This window comes from Rhopilema esculentum, chromosome 13, assembly GCF_057945365.1.
Source record: "Rhopilema esculentum isolate cy_ngs chromosome 13, ASM5794536v1, whole genome shotgun sequence".
NCBI lineage: Eukaryota > Metazoa > Cnidaria > Scyphozoa > Rhizostomeae > Rhizostomatidae > Rhopilema > Rhopilema esculentum.
The window spans coordinates 3,951,834-3,976,388 of NC_142827.1; the positions used below are offsets into that span (position 1 = coordinate 3,951,834).

Sequence of the window (24,555 nt, forward strand, 5' to 3'; positions counted from 1 at the left end):
AGAGACCTGACAATAGATCCCTAGGGTAGAAACAAGCACGACGTGTGCAATCAATGTGCCATCCTTTCAATAATATGAACAAGGACAAGTGAGTGAATCAACCTGCGGAGCTTTCATCTATCTTATTTTTATATTTATCACTCATATCGGTTTATGATAAAACATATTATTCAGAAAGGTTTACTTAATAAATCCAATTGAATATGTACGTTGCATGTGGTACTTCATCCAGAATAACGATAATATAGTTAGCAAATAAATTTAGTACCAGAATGAAAATAAAATAGTTTGATTGTTAAAAACACAAAAGTCTTTTTAACAATCAAACTATTACATTTTCATTCTGGTGCTAAATTTATTTGCTAACTATATTTTCGTTACTTAATAAATGTTTTAAAAGCTTTTCGTTCAAAACTTAAAAACTCTTCCCATCTCTATGAACCTCAACAAGTGCGTATCCATGTGCCTTTATCATTTTTCAGCAATACCCAGCCTTTCTATCCATCACAGATTAACTCTAATGAACACGGACCTTCTTGAAAGCCAAGTCATTTCTCAATTAAGCATTTACCCATATTTCCCTTAAAGGTAAGACCATTTAATTTTGATTGGTTCTGATATCTCATCTTTACAGCCAAGCAGTAACGATAAGTATTGTGACTGTTGTCTGAAAAACAGACATAAATTTGTCAAAATGTACACAAATTATCGTGCCTTTGTTCCGTCTACCATGAATTTATTTTCTAATTAAAACGAATTTTATTTCCTTTGTAATTGATTTCGACAAATGCGACGCCGTTCGAAGTTTCGAATCATTGAGTCGCTCGTCGTTTCGATTTACTTTCGCGAACGTACTTACGAGTTCGTAGGAAAACACCTTAATGCAATGTATTTTGAAGAGGGGAGATTTTAATAATGGATCTTACTTTTCATTTTCTCAGAGCAGAATGCGGCTTGATCGAAAGATAGGGTTGGCGATTGGAACTTTAATGATATTAATTGCCTTCGACTTTGCTGGTCTGCAGGACATCTTTGCAACGATATTTTTTATTACTGAAATCGGTGAGTTTATTCTATTCAATGATAATATTCTATTCAGACACGACCTGCAAAGCTTTATTAATTATTTTACTAACTAGTAAATATGTCAGCAAGGGCACACTTCTTACTCAAATGAGGTTGGCAAGTTATAACCATGCTCCAGCCAGAGGGTGTTTGTGTGTATTAACTTTGGAAATTCAAGCCCCTTGTCATGGTATGTTCACTGAAACAACAGGCGCTGGAAAACAAAGATATATACACTCATTTTTTTATAAGAAACAAAGTTCGATGATGAGGTCGATGTTAAGTTCGATGTAGTTCAATACTCTATAAATGTCATGTTTCTTAAGAGTTTCTTAATTATGATGTCATAAATGATGTTAGGAAAAGTTCGTGACCTTTTTTATCACGCCAAGAGATTCGCTTCCGTTCCAATGCTGTATTAGGATGTTGGAAGTATATTTTTATCCCTTGTGTCTTAAGTTCTAGGCCAACAGAGCAATCTTGTTCTTGGATTTTACAAAATTTCGTTGTTCTCAAATTTATCACGATTTAATAGTTTCTTAATTTTTTTTCTTTCAAGTACTGAAGTTTCTTAATCTTATCTGACTGTCCAGTACTCGTTTCTTATAGCCAGTTTCTTATAAGAAAATGAGTGTATCTGTGTACATGGATGAATTCTACTGCAGACTGCCCATTTCTCTTTTCTCCTTCAAGTTGGTTAGTCATATACACATTTGTCATCTACGCATAACATAAGAAGCTCAGCTGTGACGTAAGTTGGGTGTTCACACTTTATCAGCTGCATAAAGATAAGAAGCTGAGTTATGACGTCACAACTTTTCTGTCACCGGTCAGAGTTTCTGAAGATTTTCTACGCTCGTTTCCAGCTGAATTCATGTAACTGTTGAGTATGCCTTGCGTGGAAAGTTATTTTATGATTGCAGAAACGTTGCTATTCGATGGATTAAGGCCGGTTAACGGTTATCTCCTTAAGGCATTCTAATGTTATTGCACCCTATGCTGTGGTAGTTGTGGAGCTTTTCTTGACGTTCAAATGGGTAAGGATGGCTGGGGGATGAACTGCGGAGACGTGGAATTCGAATTCAGCTTTTGTGACCACGACACCTTGTTTATTGATTAAACGATTAGCCCAATGTTTTCCCTATCCCTAGTATCTTCAAGTTTGTTTCCATGTACGTTAAGTGCTGTATATACTCACTTGGTTTACGACACTAAAACCACTTTATTATGAACGAAAAGGCAGAATTGTTGTTGTCCATAGATACATCATACCGCCCTTTTATTTCATTCGGGGTCATCGTGTAACCAAAGCGGTCTTGCCTCTTTTCTACACATACCCGCAAAGTCCTTTTGAAGTGTCAGTTTACAGATCTTAACTCTGTGCTTTCTGGAAATTTGTGAGAGGCCTGGAAAGGATTTCTTGGTGGCGCAACGAAGTGTTTCTCCAAGATCTGCATTTAAGGGTAGAACATTCTTTAAATAAGTGTTGCAATAAAACCTAACCAAAGTCGGCATTCAAAAGAATTTTAGACATTTCTAGAAGTTAAAGGAATTGCATTGTTGGGCTTTTGTTTTACAGAGCCAAAAATCAAGATCAAATTGTCATGCAGTGGTCTGACCTAATCCATGATTAAAGCTACGGTTTAAAACCAAAATCGCCTTATAAACACAGTGTCAGTTTCTTTGAGTTGTAATAAAAGCTTACGAACCTTTGAGAGCAGCCACTTTTCATCGAATCTGTCTGTTGATCCAATTGAATGCAGTAATGTTCTGTGGTTGAGCAAAGAACGGATCGCATAGGCCTTGCTTTTTTTAAATCGTGTTTCGATTTGATGAAGCGAAATTACAGGTTTCCAGGGAAGACATTACATACATATCTGGTATGGTACCTTCTCATTTTTCTACGAAGCTGCTGCGTTGTAAAATGCACTGTTTTCCTTAAAATTTTTTATGGGTATTTCGAAAGGCTTATGTCGAGGTTTTTTGCGAACTCTACCATCATTTCACTGGCTTTTTCACACCATAAAAGCGACACCATTTTCACCCTTTTTGTACGAAAACACTTATTAAAGTTTTTTATGTATTATGATTTTGTGACAAAACTTCATGTCTTTATGTTATAACAACTTTGTCATAATGGTTTCCTAAATGTTAGGTTTGCCGAAAATTTATTCCAATGCAACTTGCCTTGTAGACACAACCTAGAATTGGCATGCGTAGAAATACTATCAGCCTGTTGGCCTTATTTTGTTTTCTGAAACATTTTTAAGTGTGGAATGTTCCCTGATTTTACTAGAGAAGTACCAAGGGTATCTTAACTGTTTGACAACTCCTTTACAAATTAAATATTACATATATTTCTTTAAAATCGCTTGTTTTGATTTCTCTCTTAGACATAATTTGCTAAAATATCAATCAACAGCTCTCTTCTGCTTTTAATGATATACCTAAGTGCTGATGATCAAGTTTTTCGTCTCATATTTTTATCCTTTCATGTAGGAATTCGAAAATCAGTTACCAAAAATCACTGGTATGCTCGAGCCTGAACACGTTGTCTTTAGTAGTTAGAACGCAACTTGGAAACTTTTGCACCTTTAACTTACTGTATATATGGGAGCGTTAAGCGTGAATCTCGGCGTTGCAACTTAGAACCGTCCTGTTCTATACACCAAAAATGTATCTGTATATGGTCTACACGCTTTTTGTTATAAGGAACCACTTTATAAGGAGCCTACATTTAGAAGGTCGAAATATTTAAAGAACTTATACTACTAAAAACGAAATCCCTAAGGAACTTTTCGATATGAGAAATTTGTATAAATGCAAGCATCAAGAACCAAAAAGCTGGTTCCACTCATCTGCAGCCAATACTCGCATAGATTGTTTGCTATTCGTGTGTCAAGAGCTTCATTGAGTAGTTCCCGCATATGCTGTCTTGCCCCTCTCTCTCTATTAAGTGTTAAGGCTTATTGTAGTAAAAAAAGGAACTATTAAGGAACTTTTGGTACTACAATTTGATGATTTGAGGTCTACGAATAAGGAACATTTGGCACTAGGCCTTGGGGTAGGTTCCTTATAAAAAAGGTATATGTATTTTCATCTTCATCTGCAACACGGTGTCAATATCTCTACTTTATCTATATCTGCATGTTTATATAAGTGGCTGCACACTAACAAATATACCTTACCAGGGACTAAAATATCAGGGGAAAGTTTCTAATTTTCGCAAGTGACCAAATTTTTCTCGATTCATTGCTACCAGACAGGTTTTTTCCTCAATTTCTTTTCACCGGACAAGTACCAGAAGTATCATGTTAAACTATTTTATTTTTTTGTTTGTTGGTAGTTAATCTGATTTTTTTTATTTAAGATTTTATTACAAGCTTTCAATTGAAGTATGAGTAAAAACGACTTATTCGAGAATTTGTTCCGTGAAAAATGACTAAATCTTCACAAATGACAAACTTTTGCCCCTACATTTCTTCGTCCCACTTTATGCTTTCCTATCCCATAGGGTAGACAGTATTGTTGTATTTAGAACTCTGATATCATATCAGGGAATTCAAGTCAAGTAAGGGATCTTCCTCGAGGCTGAGATTTTCCTTGAAGTTTCCCAAGTTTGACGAATATGTTTAATTGATTCCAGACCATTTCCGTCAGACACTGCCAAGGTTAGCTTAAAAGTAAACTACAAGGAAGACCTTTGGGCTAAACTTCCAAAAATAATTATCTTCTTCCATTTTTCGATACAGTCCCCATCTTTTCTTGTAAGAAATAATGGCTGTAAGAATGTCCTGTCGACGTTAAAACAGTCAAAAAATATCATTAAGATCGATTAAAATGTGATGATATTTCCCTAGAGGTGTTTAATTTGCTAGTTGATTCCAAATCGATTTTAACGTTATTTTCAGTGACACTGTTTTTAAATAAAAACATTTACTAGCCCGAGATGCTTTCTGACGTTCTTCAGTGATTATTTTGCTTGAGTTGATGTACATGAAGGTTTGTCAGCCACATTTTTTTGTTTTCATTAGACCTCCATTCTTAAAGCTGCAAGCGACAGGTATGTAAGTGACAGGGATCACTTTAGAACCATTGGCAATTTGAGCAGCCATTTTGGCCTAACTGAGTTGCGCTTCTTTGAATGGAAGGTCGTGCTGCAAACCCTCTCAACTGTTTCAATTATTGAGTTACGTTCGCTAACCCTTGCCAACCCCAACCCGATCCATCAATAAACCATGTTACCTCAATGATAATTCTACCTTTCAACCACGTCTCACTTTCTATTCGTGTTGGCTAACCTTAAGGATATTACTAACGGAGCTGATGTATCACTTTCATTTCATTTGCTTCACCATAGATTAACCGTGTAGATCTTATCCCACTCATCTTTGCAAGATTGTATGTTTTGCATTTCTGTTATCGTTTGTCAATGACAGCACAGTTCAATAATTGCGAGTGAAACTAAGAGTTGCTAGCTCGGTTAGTTTGACGTCAATTTCATTATTTGAGTTGACGATATCGAAGGGTATTTGGGAGGTTTGTGGCCTGATAGCAGCTTAATTATCTCATGTTTATCGGTAAAACCCACTTTTCTTTCACTTGGCTGAAACTGACACCCATATAAACGTGTTTGTTGGAACGCCGTCCCCTTTATGACTTCGTCCAAAGTCTCTGGGAGAATTGTCAACAAATTTGAATTATTGTTTGGTGTTTGCATGGGCTCCAACACAGCTTGGCAAATGGAGATAGGGTGAAGCTCAATTGTTTTACATGACCCCCCAGTCCCCCTTCGTCGGAGACCCTGGTTTGTTGAATACGGATTAGCCAATCGAGAAACTGCCATTTTGATCTCGCTCTCGGTTAACTCGGGAAACGCTTGATGTGATGTCACGTTAGCATTGTCAACTGCAGTTAAGGCAGAATCATATCTTCTTTGAATGCTTTAGCCCATGATGGGCATCCCAAATGCCTTCTGGAATGCTGCTGTCATTTGTCATATATTATCACCTCAAACAAAGAACCTACTTGACCTGATGTTGGAGTGACGTTGTTTACTATCCTTAACGGTCGACATTTGGGCTCTATGTATCCCAATTTTCATTAATAGCTCTTTGTTGTCAATTTAATGCATTCAGATTCCATTTGGTAGCATAACTATCTTCTGGTTGAACATTCTCCATCCCCCGAAAAAGTCAACTCGAAAAAGTATTGTCTAGAATATTGTACTAGATTTTTCTTGCGTTTCCAAGGTTCAACATTATTCCTTTAACCGACATCATTCCTTGTCAAGAACTTGTTTATTCTTATTTTTCGTGTTTCTCCTGCTATTCTTGATGTTTTCATATTATACTCTTGGTCCTCAGAGAAGGAGATGGGGCGTTTGGCCTTCAACCCTATTCCAATGACAAGTTTGGTACTGTTACCTCCCACATTAAACAGCGTATCAAAGTCACTTTTTCATCAATTTTGTTTCTTATGGCCACTATATCCATAATGTTATCAACCAGCCCTAACATTTGTTGAAAAAGATACAAAGTTATCTGTAGAACAAAAGCAATACAATGGAGGTTGGTTAAGTTACTACAGAAAAGGAAAAGCGTTGTGTCAAACTTCCTTTAAGTCTCAGCCTAAATGCCACTGGCATGAGGAAAGCTTTAAGAGTTAAATCTTGTTCAGGATTAAATGTTGTTTAAGGGAGACGACTCCTTCTGTGGTTAAGATTTACTCTATTGACCAATGGGAGAATTATCATGCCACAAGTCATACCTTAAATGTTTGAAAATCTTTTATAGGCAAATAATTGTTTTATTTCTTTAATCAATGAATGGTGCATTGAATTACAGGTTTCATGATCTTTATCTTCTTAACTAACACTCGTCAATGCTCCGTTATGAAAGGAGCCTTCTTTTTCCAGTTGAATCCTTTCACAATAAACAAAAATTGTCTTCTTCCATCATTTATGATGCTGGCATAAATTATTAAGTGGTTCGGACGAATATTGTTGTTTTAATTTGTCAGTGCGGGTGCTTGGGATGAATTATGGTTTTTTGTTGATGATGGCCTAGCTTCAGCTGCTGTTGAGTTGCCGAGAAACGAAGTAAGTTTGCAGGATTCTAGCTGATCAACAATCTAAATGCACTTTCTTGCCTATAACTGTTTCTAGTTATTTTGTTGCTTGATACTGCTTTTAACAGTATGTAAGCATATCTTTTGTTTGTCAGTGTTTCTGCGTCAGATCTTTGATGATCTCTCGGCGTAGCAAGCGTTTGATATACTCTAATCGTGACTGGATAAAATAAGCTTTTCGCCTGTTGAGTTTAGTGCTTTAAAAGTTTCCCACGGTAACTCGAGCTTCAGACTATCAAATTCTCACGCAGCAGCACGCGTCCTGAATGCATGGAAGCTTCTATGATTTTTCTTAATGTAGACACTATCAACGAGTCGCTGTTCATTCATTCCGTTCACTTTATCATTTAACAACAGACTCTTGTTCAAGCTGAAAACTCTGAGCAATTGTTTGATTTTCATTGGACTGCACGAGGATATTCTAAACCTGTAACCAAAGTCAATCAACTGCACTGCAACCGAATGTAGACATTCAATTTGTGCTTGGTATATACCATAACTTTTACTTGAATTGAACATAAAGATATCTGGAAAGGGTAAAACACCACTTAGGGTTTTGGAGATGCATTTAAGTTTGTTTTAAGTCTAAGATAAGCCAAATCGTTTGCTTATAAAGGGTTTAATACTGCCTCCTGATTCTTTCCAGTTTTTATCCGATGGCAACTGTGCTTAATTGTACCTTGATTATTATGAAAAGACAGTACACTGTTATTTTTAAAAACCATGCATAATTTCATGACACCATTGCTATCCCATTTCATTCGCAGTCTTCCATGGAAACCTTAACAAACCCCTTCCATGTGCCTGCCTAGGCTCCTGAATTGGCGGCAATAATTGTCTACCTAGATGAGAATTCCCTCCCGCTGCCTCATTATCTGTTCTGCGCAGGCGTCTATTGTTGCTATTGGTAACTTATGACATAAGAATACCAGGCTCCCATGTGCGTTGAACAACATACTGAACCGTGAATCCTAGAGAAAACAACGGTTTCAGGTAGTTAATCGTTAAGTAATCGCGCATGAAGCTGATTTTTCCTCTTGTTGAATGTATGTGTACAATTGCACCAGTTTTTTAAATACAAAGCAACCAAAGCAAATGTGTCCAGTTTTGCAAAGGTAAGTTCTTTAGTCAAATCGACGATATAGGCAAGACATTTATAAGTCAGCAACGCAACGTTCTGAAGTTAATGTTCTTGCAAGATCTCATTATTCTAATAATCTAGTTGGCATTGCTGTAGAAATTTCTGAATACATTTGACGAAGAATTTGAGCAATATAAGCTTACTCTGTTGAGGTATTATTGCCTAAAAATTGATCCCCTAATTCGTTCAAGATTCATGGAAAAGATCTCCTAATGACATTTTTGCTTCAGGTTTCGTCATCATGTTGGTGTTTATGGTAACAAAGGACGATCTTGATCGTTACGGAGTATGGAAAAGTAAGTTCTGCTCTGTTTATGTATTTGCCACGAGTTGGTGTTATGATAATGTCGTATCGTATCGTCTCGTCGCGACATTGTCTCTACTGTCTGTCTTTTATAATATTGTCTGGAGTAAGAATACATGAAATTTTCATCGTATGAGCGTCACCAGTTAACAAGATATTAAACATCATATAGCTTCATGTGCTTTTGCTATGTGTGTACGTTTTCTATCAAAATAGTTTTACTGACTACCTGTTCACTAGTTAAACTTTTATTGCTGCATGTTTATGTCGTTTAAACATGTAGGCGGAGTTTGGCTATCTTCAAAATATTCAATGTTGAATGTTGAATTTAATTGAATCAAAAAACAACGGGTCTTATTCTCTATACACCCGACATTACCGCAAACTTCTAAAAAGATGTAAGAACTACTAAAATTTTCCTGAGTAAATAACAAAAGAACCTCAGTTTACTTTGCGTAGAATCATAATCCAGCTGCAATGAGTTCGTTGCAATAACGTCGCCTTCAATAATATTGCTTTCAGTAATATTGCCTTCAATAATATTGCTTACAGAAATGTTGCCTTCAATAATGTTGCTTTCAGTAATATTGCCTTTAATGAAATTTCCTTTAATAATATCGTCTTCGTTAATATCTCTCTCAATAATAATGCCTTCTATGATATTGCCTTAAATAATATTGCCCTCCATAATATTGCCTTCAATAATATTGCTTACAGTAATGTTGCCTTCAATAATGTTGCTTTCAGTAATATTGCCTTTAATGAAATTTCCTTTAATAATATCGTCTTCGTTAATATCTCTTTCAATGATAATGCCTTCTATAATATTGCCTTAAATAATATTGCCTTCAATAATATTGCTTACAGTAATGTTGCCTTCAAAAATGTTGCTTTCAGTAATATTGCCTTTAATGAAATTTCCTTTAATAATATCGTCTTCGTTAATATCTCTTTCAATGATAATGCCTTCTATAATATTGCCTTAAATAATATTGCCTTCCATAATATTGCCTTCAATAATATTGCTTACAATAATTTTCCAACAATAATATTATCTTCATTAATATATCCTTCAATGATATTCCCTTCAATAATGTTGCCTTTTGTAATATTGCTTATAATAATGTTCCTATAATAACATTGTCTTCTTTAATATCTCCTTCAATAATGTTGCTTTCAGTAATATTGCCTTCTATAATATTGTCTTCAACATGTTTGCTTTTCTCAAAGCCATTTTTGAGTTTTGTACCAATAAAAGATTGTTTTCAAAAACATTGCATAATAATATTGCCTTTAATTACATTACATTCAACAAAGTTCAATCGAATATAATTTTCTCTCTGTCAACTAGTCTCCAGACACTTTTAACTATTCAGTTCCGTTCTTCACCTTCTACCCCTAGCATCTCTTTCGCCTTTGCCCTCCTTTTAGATAGATTTTGTGCTGTTAAGCTACTTTTAAGATGCTCAGAAATTTAAAAACAGCTTCTTTCGATTGTTGATCTTTTTTATCATCAAGCCATGATGATTTTTCCACTATTTTACTATGACTACAACCAACCAATTTGTTAGTTTGACGGCCATTATTGTGAAATACTAATTTTGGTAATAAATACTCTACTAACTAGACAATTTTTCTTTGCAGCATTTATTGGATCAAAGCAGCCCTCGCTTACTCAAATGCTGGAGTTTGGGAAATGGGCCGTGTTCAAGCCGATAGGACTGCTTATGCAAGCGACGATAATCGACTTTAACAATGATGATGATGCCTTGGAGAGCAGCGAAACGATTGAAATATCAACCCAGTACCCCCAATCTACGACTGTAGTGCCAAAATCACCTGGGCCAGCGACGGCTCCCCCACCTCCTCCCCCTCCACCTCCACCTTGCCCAGTTATCAAGAATAAAATTGAACAAGAAAACGATGAGCCAAAATGCAAGAAACTTAGCTGGAAGGAATTGAAAATTGATTTGAAGAATACTGTTTGGGAGAAAGTATGTATATTTTTCATTGTATGTGTATATTTTCATTACCTTAAATGTAGAGAAAATTTCATTGATAGACACCTCCCGGTAACAGATACCTCAAAAAATTGACAAACCATAGACTTAGGAAAGCATTACTTCGAAGGTAAGGGGGGCACACGTCGGCAAAAAGGTACTCCGTGAGCTGCAAATAGATACTGTACTTCTGATTCTGAAAAGTGAGGGAGAAACGTTCCTACACATATATTCCCTCTCTTTTGTTCAGAATTCTTGTATAATGTCAAAGCTAAGCGTAGGTAACTGCAGAAAATGGATAGCCAGTTCAAACTTAGTCATAGATAACTTCTTCAAAATGAAAATTTAGCTCCTTGCCTTTTAGCTTGATTACTCTGCCCGCTATGAAAAGGCTTTGCTATATAAATGTTTAATGTTTACCTACAAAAACAATTTAATTCGGATAGGAAAAGAGAATAATCGCAAAATACAAGCCAAAATAAACCGAAATATTTCAATTAACATTAATACATTGGTTAAAAATATCAGTGTACGAGCTGAGCTTGTCCACTACATTTTGATAGAATAAATTTTCATGATTATTCCGCATTTAGTGGGCATTATACCAATCAAATGTTGGCTCTTGATTCCTGATGCAACAGGCACCAAGAAAAGATATTTTCTCACTACGAATACATAATATTACCCTTTCCCATTACTTAACACTGACTTCCAACCAAAAAAGAGTTTTCAGTGTAGCCATATGTAGATGCCAACATATTCTACAAGCAATAGCGTTCTTGAGACAACCAAAAACGCAGTCCAGGGCTATGCACTATTCTTTTCTCGTCACACGTGTTTGTCCTTGTGAACATGTTGCTTACGTCACTACAGATATCTAGACAAAACTCTTATTAATTTACAATGTGATATCTCTCCATCAGTTTTGGTATACTGCATCAGCTGATAACATTAAGCCATTAAATAGGTTAAAATCAAAATATTTTTAAGTGAACCTCATAATTTTTTTAGGTGAACCAGCAACTGCTTTCACTGGTTGATGTTATTGACAGGAATGAAGTTTTTGAATTATTTAAAGAAAAACCTCGGAAATCTCGAAAATTTTCAGGTAATATATCTTGTTGGTATTTACCGGTTGGGTAATTTTTTGTCTTTATACAAGACTGCAATATGCATGTTTCCAGATTCAAAGACGTGAATTTGTTAACTTGAAATTGATGTCTTTTAGTGCATCAATGCATTGATGGAAAAAGCACGGAAAAGCGGAAACATAACATACTGTAGTATTGATTGCATTGATGTTTCTTGCAAACCAGAAGCAAGCTCTGCAAAAAGGCACATTTCCTTTGTTGTGCCATCCGGCTCGAGGTGGACCACAATGCTATGCTGTTGTAGCAGATTCGCGGGCAGCAGAGATCTTAGTTAGGAGAGAGGGGACATTTATCGAAAGAAATAAAATAGAACTACATACTATTAGTACTCTCTTCCCCTCCAGGCGAAAGTTGTTCAGGCTAAACCATCTTCAAGTTAACGCAAAATCTTCCATCAGTGCCCTATTTTTACAAGATTCTTCTTTCTTTAATGAAAATTACTCTGTTTAACATGTTTGTATAACGTGGAAAGTATACGTTTATGTGAGGGTATGACCTGGATCCTATACTCCAGATTGCTTCTAAGACTACAAGTCGTTTCATGGTTTTCTGAATGGCAGGCATAGCTGCAACCGGGAAACAAAGTTGCATGAAACATCCATAAATTGTGGTACTCTCTTCTCAAATCCCCCTTTTTGTATCAGAATGACAAGAATCTATTTGATTTGGTTTGCAGCACAGTCGCCAGTCGCATCGATGTCAGAAGAAATCCAAACCATTGGGGGCAAGAAGCAACTGAACATATGTAACTATGCTTATTCCAAATTAAATCCTTCATTTGTCCGTAGAAAATAACGAAAGAAATCTTTACAATTGGCCGAAGAAACGACATTCTGTAAATGCCTCTTCTCTCTACTCTTGCCTCTCTTTCTTTGATTTGCTTCTCTAAGTGTTTCAATCTTAAAGTTTAAGAACATTAAGTAATATGAAGAAACGTTTGTTCATAAGGGATGTATTAAGTAATGTCTTTGGATATCGGATTTTAAATGACTCTTTGACTGGCTACAGTTGTATTTAAATTTCCGATATTTGCTGTTTTGACGTTATTCTATTTGCTTAACGTTAAAGGGTGCATGTAGGCCTTCAGATTTCAACAATGAATTACTATTTATTATTTCCATTACAGCTATTGCGTTGGCACATCACCAGTTAAGTGCTGACAACCTCTTCAATGCCATCAATAATGTGGACATTGGGCTGATCGAAGCTGACTTTCTTACTTCGATGGAAAGTTTTCTTCCAGACCAAACTGAGGTATATACTTCATGATACACTCGACGTTTCTCGAACACATGTTCTCAAAACGCTCTTCAAATATCCATTCGGAAAATATTTGATGCTTTTCGTCATTTTACTATGTTGCTAAGAGCTGCAATTAACCCACGTAAACTGAGATTATAAAACAAGACTAAGTTCGAGCAACATACTAATTGACCTAACAACATAACAGTCCTGATCAACTTAAAATGTGGTGTCCGAACTTCACACTTTTGCTTAGCTGGCGCGTTCACTTCTTTTAACATCCTGTGCTTCTTACTCGCTTATCAAAGCAGCCTCTTTTCAGTCGTCTGTCATCACGTGTTTTCTTTTACGCCCATTCATAATTTTACAACTTTCTTGGTTTATTTTTCTCCTTTATGATGTCTCATCCTCTATTAATTCAAATTTCGTTATGGTTTTTCTCTTGTCCTTTCTCTTCCTCTATTTCATTTCTCCTTCTCTGACCCTTTCTCTTTACACACCCTCTTCTCTGGTCCTTTTTCTGTTCCCCCTTTTCTGGTCCTTTTTCTCTTCTTAAAGCCCTTTCATTTTGTAGCCATATCTTCCTTAACTATCTATTCGTAGCTCTTGGGTTTCACATTGTACACGTTATATTGTTTCTTCAATTTTCCCCGCGTTATATTGTCTTTCTAATTTTTGCAAACTGTCTCCCCAGTTCTCTCTCGCCATCTTTTTCTATGACTCAGTGTCCCTATGTCACAGTCTTTTGTGCATTTTGATTATTCCTCGCATTCCTGTGTCCTGCATTTCTCCGAGTTCTAAATGTTTTTTTTCTTGAATTTCAGGAAACGTCACTGATGCGCAAGTTTTCTTCAACCAACATAGCCATGGGGTCCGAAATATTAACAGACCCAGAGAGATTCTCTTTGCTGGTAAGATAATTTGCATTGTTTCAGAATTATACTTACAGTTGAACTCACTTTCATATATATTACATAAAGCTAGATAGAAATATGATAGCGTTTTTTATATTTAGAGTAGGCCGCTTTTGCTTCCAAGTTTTTTGCTCGTCATAGTTTACTGTTTCTAATCACTTTCACAGTACATTGTTGTATGTACAATGTTTATACTAAAGAAAATTTCAAGCTCCAAAAATCATCATTGTATTTTGAGCGTTAATCACTCTTAAAAACCAAACTTATATCAGAGGAAATACAAACCAATCCACTCAATATTTTCATCAAATTGTTACAAGTGTTGGCAGGGTCGCCGCGAGTTTCGGAGGCTCAGGGCAAAGCTAGAAGCGAAGGCCCCTGCGAGCGAAGCGATCAGAAAAATTTTGGCGGCCACGCCCTTTAAAGTCGCTTAAGATAAATTTCAGAATATTTCTTACAGTCATTTTCTCGTAATGGTTTGAAATGTTCTACTTTTAGAGGCATACATTGTCTCGTTGATTAGTTTCATTCTTCAAATGAAATTCATCATTTTATGAGGCCCTTTAGACCTCGAGGCCCTGGGGCAATTTGCCTACTCTGCCCCCTTCCCCTCTCGGTGGCTCTGAGTGTTGGCTCAATGTTCGCAAACCGAAACCTTTATGACTTACAATTCAATTGAATAGCAAAAGTTACGGCTCAGGTAATCAGCTGCTCAATACAGTTTCTATCATCAGTACAGTCGAACTATTTCTTTCGGACGGTCGAAATATAATGAGAAAATGATTAAAAAGAAAGCATTTCTTTATTGTTTTGTTTAAATTTTACAGCTCCGCAGAATTTCATATCCAGGTCAACATTTCGAATTCCAGCTCCAAGAAAAGGGCCCAAACCCTGCTTAGATATGCTCTGTTATATGCATTTAATTAGGGGAAGGAGGCCCTGAACAATGACAAACATCGCTAAATATCTGCAAAACGGCGTGTTTAATCAAGTAATAAGTTTTATACAGCCGTTGTCTGTTGTTTCGAAACTGAGAAGGAACAATTGTGGTTAGCTTTTATATGAGAAACTCTTTCAACCGTTCAATGAATTCTTTCAGTATTTTCCCCGTTAAAAAGAAAATCGCAAAACATTGCAAAACCTACAAGGCCATTGCTGCATGATTTGTTTGAGAAAGTATGAATGAGTTCCAGTGGCATTCGGAATACAACCTGTAGCCTGGATCGGATTTACTGCATGTCTGTGAGGTAAAGAAAGTGAATTTGAGTAAAGAGAAAGGCTGGAAAAATGATTGTTACTTTTGTTGTTTGTGTCATCATCATTCTCGGCGTTGTAATAATGGTGGAAGTAATTCATATTCTGGGCGAAAAACTGTTTGGTGACAGGGAGAACTACCATGTAAACGAGAGAGCTTTATCGCCGGTTTATGAAAGCCAGTTATGGTACCACAACCAATCGTGTTGTCATTTGATTGCCTCAAAAGCTGTTGTATTCTGAGGCGAATATCAACTACATTTTTGGCTGGACTGCTTTGTTAGAACTTCAAGTGATATTAGAAATGGACTTATGATGGCTATTCAGAAAGCATTAGAGGTAGGAGATGTAGAAACTTCAATCAGTAGTAAAATTGTGAACATTTCTTTGTACATTGTTTTGCAACGCGCTAGAGAGGAAAACAGTACAATATCGCAGAATGGAGAAAGACAATATCAATAGATGTGACCTGCCAGAAGAAAATTCGCAACGAATTCAAACGTTTTGTAGAGATAATAAATCATTCGTGCTCCTGCTCCATTAAAATTCTGTCACAAGATACTCTCAGATAAGATTTTTGCTTGGTCATATTTCGTTTGTAAAAGCTTTGGTCTTACACCGACGGAGAAATGAAGACTGAACGTTTGCTCAACTCCTTCTCTGTGTCTAGGCCATTTGTGAAAACCGCAATGTAAAAACTTCAGGAGTTTTCGTTACAAAAATGACTGCATAGAACTAATGCTTAGTTTCGAAGAGATTTTTTAAGCAAGGTTCATGACTGAACTGGATAGAGTTTATGAATCTGATTTGAAATTAATCCAAGCAAAACAGTTTGCATCCTCTTAAGCCCTATTTACACTACACAAACTAACCCAGGCTCGCCCCGGCTACGTTAGCCCGGGTTAGTTTAACCCGGGTTAGTTTTGGTTTGTAGTGTAAGCGCTGACCTGGGGCAAAATTGGGTTAACAAGCAATATCAAGTGAACGGAGAGCCTTGCTTGTCGCCTTTTTCGTTTCAAGCAAGAGTGCGCGTGCTAATCATAAAAACTAATCTGGGTTCGCTCCAGTTTCGCGCCTAGACTACATTATTGAAAAGTTAACCTGGATTAGTTTTGAACTAACCCACCTCAAGGACCCGGGTTAGTTTGTGTAGTGTAAATAGGGACTTAGCTACGAAGGTTGCCCTCAGCCCTGATGGCAGCAAGCAGATTATTTTTCAGTGCTCAGATTTTTTCTTTCTTAAACCCAAGCGCGTGCTTCTGGCGTTAAGCAAACTCCCATCTTTCAAAAACTTTGGACAATACACTGACCACCTTACTTGATACCAATGAAATGTTGATACGACTCTTAGCCAATATTAAATCACCCTATTATATGTTATTGTAAATTTGAGTAGATATGAAAACCAAAGCATTGAATGACATAAAGACATAAGTTTATCATGTCCCAACGAGGTCTGTTTTCAAATACTGGCTTTCCCAGGCTTTCTAAATTCTTTTCGTATAGTTGTGTGACTTCTTTGAGCTGTGTAGCAATAATATTTAGGTTTTTGTTGAACATATTAAAAAAAGTATTCAAATCTGTTTTTTTAATTTTACAAGTCATCACTTTCTGCTTGATATGTTTTAAAGTTACGAGACTGTTGTTAACTTTTCTGTGAGTTTTCTGTTATTGCCTCTAAAATAGCATTTTCCTTATGGGTCTTCAAATTTCATTGAGGTTTTTAAAAATGGATAGAGAAACTGCCTAAAAAGATGAAGACCATAACCCTTTTGGTACTTTTTGTTACATTATCTAGACTGCCGTAGAACACCCAAGCCCTTTGAAATGCTCCATAGCCCTTCTTGAATCATAAAGCATTGCATTATCATTTTGTGCTCCACTCATTTGGTACACACCCAGAAGCATAGCCAAGGGGGAATTTGCCTGGAGGAAAAAAAAGATGCTCTGTGGGTCTGCTTTTTTAGGAGACACTTTGTAAAACGCTGTGAAACTCATCTTTCGTAGATACCCTATCGTGGAAAAAGAAATTGTGATGAAGAAAAGTGGAAATGAGATTCTATTCGCCTCCAAAAAATTTAGTCTTTTGCAAATAAATTTAGGCATTTACGAAAAATTTAGTGACCATTGCAAGATTTCCTACTTTTTCGCCTCTCAACAGATAAGGGCAAGAGTGATTTCAGGATTTCTTCATTACCTTCTTTATTTAAAAAGATAAAATTTTCTTTGAGAAGCCTTTTTTTGGCAGCGAGTGATCGAAGCTAACCCTAACAGATCTTTTCTGCGTGAATCTCGATTTTAGCTATCAGGTCACCGAGAAAGTTACACATGGTCAATTGAACCTACTCATTTATATGTCGAACCCCCCCCCCCTTTCAACTAATAGATCTTGTTTTTAAGGTAGCAGTGGGGGCCAATTCGAGGATTTACGGTAGCAGCGGGGGCTTATTTGAGGGGGGGGGGGGCTTATTGGCAATTTATAGCTCAAAGGTTGGGCTTATTTGAGGGGCTTTTTCGAGGGAGGATTTACGGTAAGAACCCGTTTAGATTAGCTGCTACTTAAGAGCCTCGAGACCCATTTCTCGCTAAATAAAGGAATACAAATATCTTAGATTATTTATATAGATAAACCTTTAGATTACATAGAAAACATTGAGCACAAGTATAACAGCGTCAGCAAAATTTTTGCCACAAGTGGGGCCAGAGGGAGTAAGAAGATACATTTTTTACATTAGTGGCCCCTCCAGTTTAGGATCAGGCCCTGCACAAACATCCATGGATTTTATATGCGGGTTTTTCACAGTGTAATCAAAATAGTTGATTGGGATAATTTATGCAGAATTACTGAATGCTGAATACGATAATCGTAAAATTGTGCTTGTCTTACGCCTCTGTTTTTTTCAGTTATCGAGCGTGCCAGAATACCGTAAAAAGATCCGGGCAATGGTTTTTCAGTGCTCGTTTTATGACAGAGTAAATGCAATTTGCCAAGTAAGTTTTTTGATCTATTGTCATTTCATGATTTTTTTTAGCTGTACTTGCTAAGTGTTCAAGGCAGTATCCAATTAAATTGGTGGAGACATAGTTCTACTTCGCTTCCTTGTCACAATAAGCGACCTATATATTAATATTTTACATTTTGTTTATAAGCTTTATGAAAACTATCATTTAATAGAACTTGTATCTTAATTATTAATTGTTTATTTATTGTGTCATTAGAAATAGCTGAAGGGGTATTTGTTTCGAATAGCATAAAGTGAAAAAAATGAAATGATTTCCAGTGTGGAGAGTCAAGGGCAAGGTTTTGAAAACAAGAGAAATGATGTAATGATATGCTTTGACAATTATAGAAGATTTGCGCTGCAAAGAAAAGCAACATACTTGATATCAATGTTTGCTGTTTTCACTTTTTGCAATTTTTGTTTATCTTGAAATGATATCATTTAATCAGTCTCGCTAAAGATGGAAAGTACATCTGTTTTTTGTAAAAGTGGCCCTGCCGGATGCCCCCTTTATAAAAGTGGGAGGGAGCTATTTACAGGCACTTATGAGTAAACCCTCTTTACCCCAAGTCAAACTGTCTTCAAATTAGTTCTTTGTAGCATCTTTTGTAAAATTACGACAAACCTGTCTCGGTATAATCTTGATGTATCTCCACCGAAGACGAAGCTTGATCCTTTCTTCATTTAGTGAGACATTCGCAAAGATCGAACTGTAAAACAGTACGGTCAAAAACCGTAAAACAGTACGTATATTAGTATATTTTGCATTGAAGACCAAAAAAGCCATTTTTCATCATTTGTAGCAAAAACCTTCTTAGCCCGATTTCTAGAAATTTTTTACATCTTGCCTATCTAGCGTTGCAAAACAGCATCATTAAAAATGAAGACAGCATTGCTACCAGTACCATTTTAGTGTCTTCCCTGAAGCCAATTTGATCGTCATTTGTTTAGCTTTTCTTTTGTAGAATCTCGATATCGTAAGAGATGCAGCAAGAGAGATACGACACAGCAATAAACTTGAAACTGCCTTGTTGGTAATACATCACCTTTTATATGATTCCTGGCTGGCTTGCCATAAAGAGGCACGGCAATAACTGTCATTGGATTAGGCATGGAAAGAAATTTCAAAACGCAGCAAAAGTTAAATCAGTTTAATAAACCCTGAACTGCTTAACTGGCACTTGAAACTCGTGCATATATAATAATGTTTTTTTCAGCCAGTCAGGCTACTGGCAACAGCGCATCTGTTGTAGTATTGCTTCGATAAGTTAACTTACAATGGAAGATTAAAGAGGAAAGGATTTCATGCTAGATAGAGGCGGGATTACTTTTTCACTAATAGCTTCTATGTTTTGACTACTTACTTTCAGCGACATTTGCTATATTTAATAATACAATATTCTCTTTATTATACCATGTAGGTTTTGACTAAGAGCGTCGTGAAAAGTGCTTTTCCTTCAATATAAAGATGTCATGATATAACCCTGAAAAGCTTTATACGTATAGCTATGTAGGCCTGATAACCTGTGCATTCTCTTTTCAGTATATACTGTCTCTAGGGAGGTTGATGAACAACAGCTCGACGGAAGCATTCAACATCGACTTTCTCTCATCAGTACGTTCCAAGCATTTCCTATCTATATATATCACTTGATTTATTTTCATAAATTAAGATATTAGAAGATCTACGTGTTCAACATATAGACTTTATATTGTCATTATTTTTGCAGTCTGTTCAATTCACTTGATAGTACAAACTTTAATAAGGCAGTATGGAAACAAAACATTGACTTATTCGTTTGAATTCAAATGGAATTTTTTGCAGGCATCTTGCTTCAAATCGGCAGATGGAGACACTACGTTTCTCATGTACCTCGTTCAGAAGCTGACAACAAATGATTCGGAGGCTCTTCAACTAGCAGAGGAGCTACCTACCCTACAGCAAGCTGTCAAAGGTAATTTGAACGATGCCTTTCAATTTTCTGTAATATTACCCCGCAGCCTTGAGTTAATTTCTATGTAAAATTTGTTAATACCTATTGCTTATACCTTTCTCAAAAGTTTAGTGTTCTTAGTTTTCTTGATAACTGCAGGCTCCGAACGGACATATTTATGTAACATTAATGTTTTTTTCAGTTTCTTTGAATGATATTGACCGAGATTCGACCGAGTTGGCAGTTGAATATGGGGTAAGTATTGTCTCAGTTATCAATCTTAAACTGATATCATTAAAATTCAATAGGCATTGAGAATATTGCCAGTTAGTTTTCAAAGATAGTTTTAAAGGCAATAGTTTGTAGAATCTAAAGACAATGAAAAACTTCTTCGAATTGGGAATGTATATCTGCATCCATTTACCAAAAGGAGACTTGGCATAGCACCTTGCCTTGCCATAGACCATGGCACCTTGTAGTTTAAGTTTTCGTTGTTTTCAAAACCCAGTCCTTCCTTTATTAACCAATTTCCAGCTGCTTTGTTTTAGCTTATATTCCAGCGTCAGTTCTTTAGAAAAAAACATATTTCGTTACAACGATTGGCTTTAAACACAATATTATACTTTGGGTAATATAATAGCAAATACCAAGATAAAATAAGTAAATAATTCCTTATTTTATATTAATAACATTGAGTTCCTGAATCACATTTTTAAGCCCTTGCGTTTGATTTATCTTCCTCTCAAATTGATGAGGATAGTATAATTTTTTGGAAATGCCTTTTGGTATGTCGTATTTCCTACCATGATGTTGATTTCCTTTTCCTTTCTTTAAATCATTCAAGTCCCTTGCTTTGGAATTGGATTCAATTATCGAGGAAAGCCAAGCATTCAAGGTAAAAATCGATTTAACTGGTACATTAGTTTTCAATTTGATATCTTATGATTTGAAAATTCATTATAATTTCTTTTATTTTCATAGTAATTCATATTCTACATAAAACCTTATTAGAAAAATTGCCTGACGATTTTATAAAGCGTAAAATTTGGGCTTGCAACTTAAAACCGTACACCGTACCGTTTACAACTCTGCTTATACGGCTTCGAGCATTTTACTAAATGAAAGACTAGTCAAACAGTAGCTATAGCTAATCCTTACTCGATACTAGGAAATTTATCTTTAATGAATTCTTTGGCAACAACAGGCCTAAATCTTGAAACTTGATTGTAATATCTTTGCCGCTACTAGATAACAAACTCAGAAGCCAGGTTAGACACAAATAGAGATTAGCGAATTTTTTTGCCTTGAGTAAACATATCAATAGTCTTGGTTTTTTTTAATATATTTGATGGCAGCGAAAAAAAAACACTTAATGCAGTTGTCAATACAAATTTTTTCCAAAGCACCCTTTACAAATTTGGCAGATAGCTTATCTTCTGCTTTGAGTTGGTTCAGTTCTTAGTGCTTGACTATTTTTGATCGTCTTATCGGCATTCGATATTCGTTTCAATTAAACTTTTATTTCAGGAATTCCTCAGACAAGGGAAGTTTGACTTGAATCATTTAAAACGCAAGCGGCGACAAGTTCAGCAAGATTTGAAAGATCTCACAGCTTATTTCGGCATTGACCCTAACAAGTCGCAGCCAATGAACGTTTTCTCGACATTAAACCAGTTTATTAAAGATCTGATGACTGCAAATGAAAATTTGTCCAAAAAAGTTTTATCCCGAAAAAACAGCTCACGTGCAATGATGCGATCGACTTCGGTGCCTAGTTTCAAGCGAAGCAGTCGAAACTCGAGCTTTCGAGGCAGTCGTAATTCCAGCGCCAAGAGCAGTCGTAACTCTAGCGCAAGAAGTAGCTTTCGAAAAGTCAGTCGAAGTATCAGCATCGCTAGCAGCACGTCTGATGTTACGAACGGTAGTCAAGACGGCCTTCAATTTCGAACTCGGCACTCTCGCAATTCATCGCGGGATGTGTCTTCAGAAAACGCTAGTCTGTGTAGAGACAGAGTTTTTGAAAGCCCTCGTTCGAAGACTTTCAATAGAGACAGCGTGATCGAAGGATCTCGCTTGAAGTTTGACAACGAAGACAAGATCGTCGAGGGTTCGTCTTTGACGCCATCAAAATACGATGATGAAGGGTATGGCTCGTTTAGCAGGTCACTTACCCCCAAAACAAGACAGTTTTTGAAATCTGAGCTAACGAGACTCGAAAAAGAGAGACCTAAAGAGCCGGATCTCTCTAAATATAGAGATTTTGTTAACCAAAGAAAAAAGGAAGATAAACAGAAAAGTAGTCATTCAACAGATTTAAGAGATACAGAAAAACCACAATCCCACGAAAACCATAGATATGATTCTAAAGAACGAGAAGAAAAGAGAAAAGTTTTGTTATCTCCTGTCAGAGAAAATTCAAATGTGAAGAAAGTATTGGAGCGAGAAAGGGGTTCAAATAGCATTGCTGGAGCGGTTAATGGGTCAGACAAAGACAATCGCTTCAGTAGGGAGGATTTTGTAAGCAAGTTTGAAAACGATAAGGACTTGAGAAGCAAACAGTACTCTGTTGCTAATAGTTATGACGAAGTTAAGAAACAGAAAGAAAAAGAGGTATTAGTTGCTGATGCGAAGCCAACTAGGGCTGAATCGCGAGGGCGCAATGACGATTTTCACTGGGATGAGATAAGAGAGAAACTGAGAAGGAGGAAGTTGGAAAAAGAGAGAATAGCCAGAGCAAGTGACAAAAAGGAACCAAATGAGCAGGAGTGTGTCACAGAGCGAGCTAAAGAATTGAAAACTTTGCGATGCAGAATGAAAATGCCAGATGGCAAGCAATGCCTCAACACATCAGAAAAAGAAAAGAAAGTCAAGGAAAACATCGAGAGGTCCAATAGAATATTGCCGATTCAGAAGAGTAAAGATTCTGGTACAGAGAAGGATTCCTTATCTAGAAATGAATTGAGTGTCAAGGTAGAAACACATCCGCAAAATAGTCGATTCAGTGCAAATTCTGATGATGGTAAGCAAAGAAAAATAGAGAAAGATTCGGAATCACCAATTAACAAGAAGGTTTATAATGCAAGCCAAATGAAAATAAAACGAGATGACCCACTAAAAGAAAGAGCAAGCCAAAAAGGTTCTTTACAAGATAGCAGCTCAAAAATAGAAGGTAAATCAAACAAGGATGTTAACCAGAATATAACTAAAAGCTTTATCAGAGGTGGCACGCGAGGTTCATTAACCAGAAACAGAAGCTCACTTCGAAATTCATTCAAATCCGATAGAGGTCTGAGGAAGGTCAGTGTAAAAGCAATGTTGGCAAAGGATGTTCACAAGATGGTCGCAAGAGCCAAATCTGAGTCGCATGCTGGTGATGCAGCGACGAAGCGAAGGCGCACAAAGTCCGAGGGGCTCCAAGCTGTGATATTAAAACCAGGTTTAATTGCTGAGGATTTGCCATTAAAAGTTGACTTAGAAAGTTCAGATGCGAGCAATAATAACAAGCAAAAGTTGAATAATGGAACAACTGTAGGCCACAGCAAAGATTTTGCTATAGTGGACGATATAACTCTAAAAGACACTGGGCCTGTATTGCGTAGGACAAAGTCTGCAATAATCAACCGAAATGTACGAGAGGCGAAAATTGTATTTTTCTTGTAAACTGATTTTCAATCTTTAACGTGTAGATAGTATTACTACTAGAGATCCGATCGCAGAATTAATACGCATGCAATTTTTCAACTTAGATTTAATAGCGATTTAGTTTGCCTTAACGTGAATAGGTAATCCCTTGAAATGTAGTTCTTGAATTGTTAGTTTTGCATCGCATTGTAAATATTCTATAATTGTAGTCGCTATTCTTGTGAAGTAAACAGCACTTCCATTCATCAGAATTTCCACCTCATGGACCTCAAGTTGATTCCTTGGTCGTTCGTTGCTGCCGCGCTTGATAGATTCATTTTAAAATAAAGACCTTAGGATCTTGCATCTGTTTAAAAAAATGAGTTGTACACATCATTTTGAAATTGGGTTCCTATATTTAATTTGTCACGCTAGGAAATCCAACAAAATTCGCTTTACATGGTTTTCGCAGCTGCAAACAGTGAAACACATTTCTGTCAAGATATTTGTAAGAGAGGGAACATTCTTTGAATGGGTCTTGCCCGCACAAATGGGCCCGAAATTCGAAAAAATTTGCCTGATTGGGGCGGGGGGAGTGGTTGCCCGGTGGGTCCTTTCTCATTGTCAAGTGTAAGCACCCGTCTCTTTAATATCTCTGAGAAAGGGGCTCAATTTTGTCATATATATCTAGGACATAGAAGATAGAAAAATGGGAATCATGATATGGGAATCTTAATATATTGACTTCAGGGAAAAGGGTATAAATTTTCTTTGGTTTCAAGGAAAAAGGGAATCAGG

General features: G+C 36.5%; 1 protein-coding gene across 4 annotated transcripts; it reads left to right on the plus strand.

Annotated features, from left to right (window-relative positions):
* The first annotated feature begins 293 nt into the window (after positions 1-293).
* On the plus strand, positions 294-24,044 carry LOC135692162 (uncharacterized). Of its 4 annotated transcripts, none has more exons than XM_089112025.1 (14): positions 294-1,062; positions 8,566-8,631; positions 10,284-10,633; positions 11,651-11,747; positions 12,467-12,535; positions 12,917-13,044; positions 13,857-13,943; positions 18,105-18,191; positions 19,168-19,236; positions 19,746-19,817; positions 20,028-20,157; positions 20,339-20,391; positions 20,981-21,031; positions 21,664-24,044. In XM_089112025.1, exons 1-14 carry the CDS (start codon positions 882-884, stop codon positions 23,794-23,796), a joined length of 3,573 nt encoding a protein of 1,190 aa, XP_088968151.1. In that variant the 5' UTR covers positions 294-881; the 3' UTR covers positions 23,797-24,044. The 4 variants fall into 4 exon arrangements, with proteins under 4 accessions (XP_088968151.1, XP_065066289.2, XP_065066290.2 ...); XM_065210217.2 differs by lacking the exon at positions 294-1,062 and adding an exon at positions 1,612-2,945; XM_065210218.2 differs by lacking the exon at positions 294-1,062 and adding an exon at positions 3,012-7,165.
* The last annotated feature ends 511 nt before the right edge of the window (positions 24,045-24,555 follow it).

What these genes read in the sequence shown, in the direction of transcription:
- LOC135692162 (XM_089112025.1), top strand. Translation starts at nt 882, where the DNA reads ATGCAATGTATTTTGAAGAGGGGAGATTTTAATAATGGATCTTACTTT. An exon ending in GAAATCTCGAAAATTTTCAG is followed by an intron (nt 11,748 to 12,466) that starts GTAATATATCTT and finishes TTTGGTTTGCAG; the next exon opens with CACAGTCGCCAGTCGCATCG. An exon ending in AACTTGAAACTGCCTTGTTG is followed by an intron (nt 19,237 to 19,745) that starts GTAATACATCAC and finishes TTCTCTTTTCAG; the next exon opens with TATATACTGTCTCTAGGGAG.